The 8,961-nt window shown below is 43.9% G+C and overlaps 1 protein-coding gene across 1 annotated transcript; it reads right to left on the minus strand.

The window, feature by feature from the left end:
• Nucleotides 1-394: 394 nt before the first annotated feature.
• On the minus strand, nt 395-8,298 carry LOC143304427 (uncharacterized). The gene is made up of 3 exons (XM_076626890.1): nt 7,308-8,298; nt 6,692-7,242; nt 395-967 (listed from the first exon to the last, which is right to left on the minus strand). Exons 1-3 carry the CDS (start codon nt 8,296-8,298, stop codon nt 395-397), a joined length of 2,115 nt encoding a protein of 704 aa, XP_076483005.1.
• Nucleotides 8,299-8,961: the final 663 nt, after the last annotated feature.

Below are 8,961 nucleotides of genomic sequence, written 5' to 3' on the forward strand. Positions count from 1 at the left end.
AGGGCCGTTGCCTGGATGGCACGTTGTCTCCGTTGTAGTCTAGATCGCCGTCTTCCTCGTCGATGCCGAGCGATTTCCAGGTGAAATTCACGACCCAGGAAGTGTCGTGGATCTTGCTTCTGGAAGTGTCGTTAAACACCTCGGCCCAGGAAGTGTCGTTGAAGGGAACGTCGGTGGTGCTTTGTGAAGATTCATCAAGCGCGGTGCGGAGTTTTGAGGTTCATTGGGAGGCTGGACTCCCCCCGATGACCCGCTCGAATCGCATTCTCTTAGTGATGATCCTCGGTGGAGAATGACCGTTGGACGTCGTGACTGTGACTTGCCTTGGTGTTGGAGAGTATACTGGCGTTTTTGGAGCCACGGGTGACTCCAGTGAGATGTTTATGATACGCGACTAGTTCGGTACGGCGCTCTGTGAACTCAGTAGAGAATCGTTGAGATCAGATAGAATGTTCTGTAAATTACCGACACCATTTGAGTGATTAGTCATGGTATTAATAATGCTGAAATTATTCTGAGTAGGACCAATTGCAGGCGTAGCACATGTCTGAGGTGGCGAAGGAGGAGTCTTCACGTTACGTCTCGGAGTGTGACTGTCCGATGCAATGTTTCTAATCTGGGGTGGTGCAGATGACGTGATGTAAGAGAGATGATTGGACGTCGATACGTTGTGTTGGACGTCCATCGTGTAAGTATTGGCCGAAGAAACACTGCCCCTGGATGGTTTGTTCACAGTGGATTTCGAAGCCTTTACAGTATGTTTCGACTCGACGTTGACCTTGTTGCTGTCCTGGATGGGACTCAACCCGTTACTTTCTAGGTTGTGAACTACGGTCAAAGAGTCATGAACGTTCTGTAACAGATTGGGGGAGATTACTTTCTGAATCGATTTGTCGCCTGGTGAGACCTTCTCTTTCTTCAGGTCCGAAGGCTCGTTGAAGGTTGTCACCTTTAAGGTTGTTTGTGTCTGTTAAGGAAATTCGAGGATTTGGAAATACAAATAATTGACTATATTTCACACACAACAGCTATACATCTATATTACACTCTGAAGAACGTCTTGCACGCACGCCTGTCGCCACCCGACTATCCAGAATCTTCTAACGTCAGTCTTTTGTCTCAACTAAGACCTGGACGCCCTCTGACCCTTACACACACACACTCTCATGTACAGTGTAAATGTATCACTTCCCTAACACGCCTCCTTACATTTATACTGTACACTTAATTTTATTTACATACTTGTCGAATTAACAAAATATTTACCATTTATCGCTTTATTTACATTTCTCTTATTTTACATTCATCCATGACCTAAACCTTTCAAGTTTCTCTCTACACAGTGTCTTCGTAAAAATATCCGCAGTGTTTTCTTCTGTACTTACTTTTATTATGTTTATCTTATTTTCCTTTACGTACTCGTGAACGTAGTGGTAATGAACTTCAATGTGTTTAGAATTTTTTGTAAAAGTTCCGTATTTTGCTATACTCATTACTCCAGTGTTATGCTCATAGATTTTTACAGGGTTATCGTCTACATTTACATCGAAGATTTTAATTAGTTCTCTGATAGTCATTACTTCGCTCACCGCTTCCGATAGAGTAACATACTCTGCATACGTCGAGGCTTTTGTCACACACCTTTGTTTTTTAGACTTCCATCCAATTACATTTCCATACAATCTAATTACATACCCACAAGTCGATTTCCTATCTATATAATCTCCTGCCCAATCAGCGTCCACATAACAATCTATCGTTTCGCACTTTTCATTTCTTTTATAATGTAGCCCTAAATCTCTAGTCCGGTACAAATATTTCAATATTCGCAAGGCATATTTAAAATGTGTCTCGTTACAACAATCTTGAAATCTACTCAGGTAATTCACACTATAACTTATATCGGGTCTGGTATTTACACTAATATACAGCAATGCGCCAATTAAATTCTTGTATCCAATGTCCTCTCCATTTATCTCAGCTTTTTCAATTTTTAAGTTGGTCTCCATAGGTGTACAGTACAATTTGCTATTATGTAATTTATATTTGTTTGCTAATGATTCTATGTATTTCTTTTGGCTTAATCTCATTTCATTTTTTAAATAATCATACTCTATATTAATTCCAAGATATTCTTTTACTTCACCTAAATCTTTCATTTCAAATTTATCAGTTAATAATTTTTTTTACACTTTGTATCTTCCCTTTGTTTTTACCACAAATCAACAAATCGTCTACGTATATTAACAAATAAACAACATTTTCTCCCTCTCCATAAGTATATAGGCACAGCTCTATATTGTTCTTCTTAAAACCTAATCTCGTCACATACTTATCAAAACACTCATACCAGTCTCTCGGACTTTCTTTTAACCCATAAAGCGCTTTCGATAATTTACAAACTCTATTCGTTCCGTCCGCATATCCCTTTGGTTGATTTACATATACCTCCGAGGTTACTTCACCATTTAAAAAGGCAGTTTCTACATCCATTTGCTCAATTATTAATCTATTTTGACAACAATATGATAGCAATATCTTAAAGGTCTGATTACTCGCCACTGGAGAATATATGTCATCGGCTACGTTTCTTTGTTGAAATCCCCTTACCACTAATCTAGCCTTATACCTGTCCTCTGATTTTTTCGTGTAAACCCATTTTACATCTAATACTTCTTTGCCTTTTACCATTTCTACCAATTTCCAAGTTTTATTCTTATAGAGACATTCTATTTCCTTATCCATAGCCTGTTTCCAAACTTCATTATTTTCGCAACAAATCGCCTCCTCAAATGTACGAGGGATATCTACTTTACAATAATTTGCATGAATCTCGCAAATATTTTCCTTTTCTGGATACCTTACTGGAGTTTTCTTAATACGTGTAGATCTCCTAGTAGTGTTTGAGCTTTCAGTACTACTATCATTTTCATCTTCCCTACCTTCTAACTCTTCCTTATCCATACCATCCAATGAATAGTTATCTTCGCTATCATTTCTCTAATCTGCCTCCAATGAGTTTTCCTCAAAACCGATACATTAAGTGTCTGTCTCTATGACCTCTACATGTCTAGCTATTGTTATTTTTCCACCTAATAAGACTCTGTATCCTTCTTCACTATATCCTAATAGAATTCCCATATCTGCCTTCTTGTCCCATTTGGAAACTCTTTTTTGTTCTGGCCTTCTTACAAAAACTTTACTTCCATATAGATGTAGATTTTTAACACTTGGCTTTCTCCCGAAGAATATTTCAAATGGTGTCTTTCTCTCTATAGTATTCGCTAATATTAGATTTTTCAAGTATACCGCTGTACAAACTATTTCCGGCCAGTACCTTTTATGTACTTTCGCTTCCGCTAACAAGCACCGCGCCATATCCATCACTGTTCTATTATACCTTTCCGCTGTCCCGTTTAATTCATGTACGTATGTTGGGCAATTATTTATTCTTATACCTTTATCCCTAGCAAATTTATAAATTCGATTATTTAAATATTCTTTGCCATTATCGCATCTTAATATTTTTAACCTCTTGCCCGTTAAATTTTCGGCTTCATTTACGAACTGTACGAAAGAATCAAAGACCTCATCTTTTGATTTTATACAATAGATCCTAGTTATTTTACTATAATCATCGATAAATGAAATAAAATATTTTTCTCCATTGAATCCGGTAGTCTTAAAGGGACCACATACGTCCGTATGAATAATTTCCATTATTTCCCTAGCCTTAGTTCGATTATTTTTGAAAGGTAAGTTATGCATTTTGCTTTCTATACACACCCTACATTTCAAAAGTTCCTTTTCAAATTCATTCGGTATGCCAGTCACTAGCTGCTCTTTACCCAAAATCTTTAAGTATTTAAAATTTACGCCATAAATTTACGCCAAGTATTTAATATTTATGCCATCTTTCCTTTTTACTCATACCACTACGTTCGGCGCTGTTTACTAAGTGCTTCTTCCCTTTCAATATACTGAGGTGGTATGGTGATAGGTGCGTAAGGAACTACTCTTGGTGTTTTTAACGAACAATAGTTTAATTAGAACTAATCAACAATCAGAGTTAACAATTAACAACTAACCATTACACTTAACAGACAACAGGTAACAACTAACAAATAACGATAGACACCGAGAGATCATTCGACGCGTTGCTATGCAAATAGTACCGAGGAGTTACACATTTAATGGCGCAAGACAGACTGACTCTGCTTTTGTTTCGGATCGCGCAGATTCTTCCCTTCGTAGCCCATCGATATCCCCCACTAGCGTGCATTCATTAGATGTGCCGCCAGTGCTGGCACGTGTATGCTCTGCCGAGAATTCGGCGGAAAGAGTGTGAAGATATCGATGGTACATTGGGCACGTCGGTGTTGCGCTTTGGCGGCGTCGCGCTTTGCATCCGGAGCCGTTGAAAAGTTCCGTGGCCCGTGCCGCCACAGTACCCCCTTACCAGTAATAACGCTATATAAATGAAAAATATATAAATGTTACAGGCAAGGGTGCACGTTCGCCGGCTCCTAACGCCTATCCGAGACCCGCCTGAAACCAATCAGGAAATCGAACTCTCCTGCCCGCGCGTGTGGTGTGATGAACTCTTGAGTCCCCTTCGCTTTGTTCGTTTTGGGCACCGGGCGGTATTGTTACATTGCGCCCTTCCGTGCTATGGTGTTCAATATTATCGTTAAATAGAAATGCGGGTTTCAATCGGTCTATGGACACTATTACGTTTTTATTATTTATTTGAATAGTGAAGGTCTTTTTTCCTCGCTCTATAACCTGATACGGCCCGTCGTAGGGTGGTTGTAAGGGGTCTCCGATGGCGTCGCGACGCAGAAATACATAAGGCGATGTTTCGAGGTCGCGGAACACGAAAGTTCTCTTTTCGCCGTGTCGCGTAATTGGATGAGGTCTGATTTTTCCTATTCGGTCTTTTAGGAGACTTGCGAATTCCGAATTGGCCTGTTGTTTAGTCGGTATAAAAAATTCGGCCGGCAATCGTATGCCGGTGCCATAAACCATTTCGGCTGCCGTCGCGTTTAGGTCCTCTTTAATAGCTGTTCGTATGCCTAATAGAACTATCGGCAAGATATCCACCCAGTTGCTCGTATCGTGGCATTTGATTGCTGCTTTTAGTTGTCGGTGGAGGCGCTCTACCATCCCGTTGGACGCGGGGTGATAGGCTGTCGTGCGCAAATGTCTGATGCCGAGCAACCGGCATAGTTCGTTAAATAGGTTCGACTCGAACTGGCGTCCTTGATCGGTCGTTATTCTTAAAGGCACGCCGAAACCAGATATCCACGTGGAAAGGAGAGCCGAAGCGACGGTTGCCTCCATGTCGGCGATGGGAACGGCTTCGGGCCAACGCGAAAAACGGTCGATGCACGTTAGACAATATCGGTAGCCTTTTGAATATGGCATCACGATAATGTCTATGTGTAAGTGTTCGAAACGGCCCGCTAATTCTCCGAATGTTCCGACGGGTGAGGATACGTGCCTGGTGACTTTACATTGTTGACACGGGATACATCGTCGTGTCCTATTTCGGGAGTCCTTGTTTATGGACGGCCAGACGAAACGCGTCGTCACCAGGTTTTGAGTGGCACGTATCCCTGGATGGGAAAGTCCATGGAGCGAATTAAATACGTCGCGCCGCAAGGATTTCGGTACGTACGGTCGTACAAAGTCACCCGATACGTCGCAATATATTTCTACGTCGTGATCGGGGAAACGTATTTTCTTTAACCGTAGCGCGGATGTACCGGAGTTGACGATGTTGCTTAGTTCTTTGTCGGCTTCTTGCGCGGCGGCGAGAGCTCGATGGTCCACAGACTTTCCTATCGCTTCGATGCGTGACAGAGCGTCGGCAACATTATTGTCTAACCCCTTGATATATCTTATGTCGGTAGTGAATTGTCCGATGTAATCTAGTTGCCGGAATTGTCGCGGCGAACACTTATCAGGATCTTGGTTGAACGCATATGTAAGGAGTTTATGATCGGTGTAAATTATTAAATTTCTCCCTTCAATGGCGTGTCGAAATCGCTTTACCGCAGTGTACATAGCGAGTAATTCGCGGTCGTACGCGCTGTACTTTCGCTGCGCGGATTTCAACGGTTTGGTAAGGAAACCTAACGGCTGCCAAGAGTCGTTGACGCGTTGCTGGAGGACCGCTCCTATTCCATAGTCGGATGCGTCTACCGCGAGGCTAACAGGTGCGCCAGGTATCGGATGCGCTAACATCGTGGCGTTAGCGAGGGCGCTTTTCGACTCGCGGAAGCTGGCTTCGGATTGCTCTGTCCATTTGATGGGCGCGTTGCCCTTTTTTCCTCCTTTTAATAGGTCGTTTAGGGGTTGAAAAATTTTTGCGGCCCCCGGTATGAAACGTCGGTAGAAATTAATCATACCGAGGTACCTGCGTAGTGCTTTAACGGTCCCGGGGAGCGGTACTTCTACAATAGCGTCAACGCGTTCGGCTAGCGGCTTTATCCCGTCGGCGTTTACGGTGTGTCCCAAGAATGTGTAACAGTTTGATCAATTTGTTATGCGCATTGGTTAAATCATGTGTGGTTAGAGGTCTCCCTCGATCCTGTTTTTGTCTCCATCGGAGGCAACGAGTGGTAGTTCTAATCAGCTTGGGCCAAGAAGAAAATCTCTCCAGTAGACTGTGGTCAGCGGGAGTCACGGCCAGACATGTTGCTTTCTTCTGCTCTGATATTTCAGTTAATGGTACTGGGTTCCACGTCGGCCAGTATCTTTCTGGTTGTTGGAGCCATTCCGGACCATGTTGCCAAATGGTTGGTCGCAGGAAATCTTCGGGTGATTGGCCTCGAGATATGAGATCTGCAGGGTTATCGGCAGCGGGAATGTGACGCCAATCTGAGGTGTGAGTCTTCTGCTGAATTTCTGTCACACGATTAGCGACAAAGGTTTTCAGCGTATGGGGTGATGTATTGATCCAATGAAGTACGATTGTAGAATCCGTCCAGTAAACAGTCCGAGAAATGTTGCTTGGTAAAGCTTGAAGGACTGTGGTGGCCAATGATGCGAGAAGAAGTGCTCCACTCAGTTCCAGCCTTGGAATGGTTTGTGATTTCAGTGGAGCCACCTTTGATTTTGCAGTGAGGAGTCGTGTCCAGACATGACCATCCGGAGTGATGATGCGAAGGTAAACGCATGCCCCATAAGCCCTTTCGCTAGCGTCACAGAACCCGTGTAATTCATTTCCGCTGCTGCCTTGATTATCGTTTTACGTGGAAACTTCACGTTATTCAATAATGGCAGCTGTGCATAATATTTGCTCCATTCCGTGTGCACGTCAGCCGGTAGAGATTCGTCCCAATCAATTTTTAAAGTCCAGAGTCGTTGGAGCAGCATCTTAGCTCGAACGATCACTGGTGGCAATAATCCGAGGGGGTCGTAGATCTTGGCGATTTCGGAGCTGATTGTTCTCTTCGTGATTCGAGAGGCGGTGGAATTAATTTTTACGGAATATAGGATCGAATCGTCAAAGGAATTCCAAACCACACCCAGAGTTTTGAAGGTTTGCGATTCGCCTAGTAGCAGCTTGTCGTTTATGTCCTGCTCGGAAAGTCCTCGTAGCAGTTCCCGGTCGTTCGATGCCCATTTTCGAATGTTTAAGCCGGCTAGTTCAAGCAGTTCCGTGAGCTCCGTTCTCCATGATCGTGCCTCGACCTTTCTATCAACTCCAGTGAGAACATCGTCGACGTAGAAGTCTCGCTGTAAGACCGTCGCCGCTCGTGGGTACCGATGTCCCCCGTCGTCCGCCAGTTGTTTGAGGCACCGAATGGCTAGATCAGGGGCCGCTGACAGCCCGAATGTCACTGTATTAAGTTGATAGCTGTCAACTTCTCCATCAGAATTGCGCCACAAAATTTGTTGAAATTTTCGATCCTCTGGACGCACAAGAAATTGTCGATACATCTTTTCGACATCGCCTGTAATGACGTATTGATGAGAACGAAATCTTAGAAGGATGAAGAATAAGTCATCTTGTAGTTTCGGTCCCGTATGAAGTACGTCGTTTAATGAAACTCCGGTGGTGGTTGGTGCAGATCCGTCAAACACAACTCGGAGTTTTGTAGTTTGGCTGGACTCTTTGATCACGCCGTGATGTGGCAGAAAATATCCGTCGTCCGTGCAGTTGTCCGTGGTAATCTTCGTCATGTGTCCTAATTCCACATATTCTTGTATCACGGCGCGATAGTCGGCTTCGAATCGTTTGTCTCGTTGGAATCGACGACAGAGGGAAATGAGTCGCTTCATCGCCATTGTCTTAGAGGATCCAAGCGAAGGAGTTGTTTCGTTGAATGGGAGAGCGACCATGTATCGCCCTTCGTTGGTGCGTTGAACGTGATTTCGAAAGTGTTCTTCGCACTGTCGTTCCGCTTCCGAAATGTGTGCAGTGGGCGTTCATTCGTCGATTTCCCAAAAACGGGCGAGGTCCGCCTGTAAAGCCGCCGTGGAGGCGTGAAATGCGAGTGCTGATGATTGCGAGGTTGGGCTCTCCCCGATGACCCATCCGAATCGCGTTTTTTGCAGACGCAAGTCGGGCCCGTTTGCTTGACTGATGTCAAGTTGGCCGACACAGAGTGATGCTAGCGTTGGTCCGGCGCTCAACAATATTTCGATCGGCGCAAGCCTATGGAATCTTGGATCGGCTAGTTGGAGATTCCTCGGTATATGTATTATTGAGCGATCTACGGGTTGATCTGGGACCCAAGGCGATATTGTCGGTATGATTAGGAACGTCAAGGTGCGTTCGTATGTGCCGTCGATGGAGGTGATCGTGGCCGTGATGTAACGTTTCGAGGTTGTCGATAACGTGTTGAGTGTTCCGATTGGGACCTAACATTTCCGTTGGTTAAGTATTAGCGAATCAGCGAGTTTTTCGGTGATAAAGTTCATGCTAGAGCCGGTGTCTAGCAGAACTCT

The sequence above is a fragment of the Bombus vancouverensis genome, unplaced genomic scaffold (assembly GCF_051014615.1).
Source record: "Bombus vancouverensis nearcticus unplaced genomic scaffold, iyBomVanc1_principal scaffold0035, whole genome shotgun sequence".
Taxonomy (NCBI): domain Eukaryota; kingdom Metazoa; phylum Arthropoda; class Insecta; order Hymenoptera; family Apidae; genus Bombus; species Bombus vancouverensis.

Coding starts and splice junctions, on each gene's coding strand:
- LOC143304427 (XM_076626890.1), bottom strand. CDS start 8,298: ATGGCGATGAAGCGACTCATTTCCCTCTGTCGTCGATTCCAACGAGAC. Junction 7,243..7,307: donor TGACGTGCACACGGAATGGA/GCAAATATTATG, acceptor ACGATAATCAAG/GCAGCAGCGGAAATGAATTA. Junction 968..6,691: donor AGAAAGCAACATGTCTGGCC/GTGACTCCCGCT, acceptor TTTCCTTAACAG/ACACAAACAACCTTAAAGGT.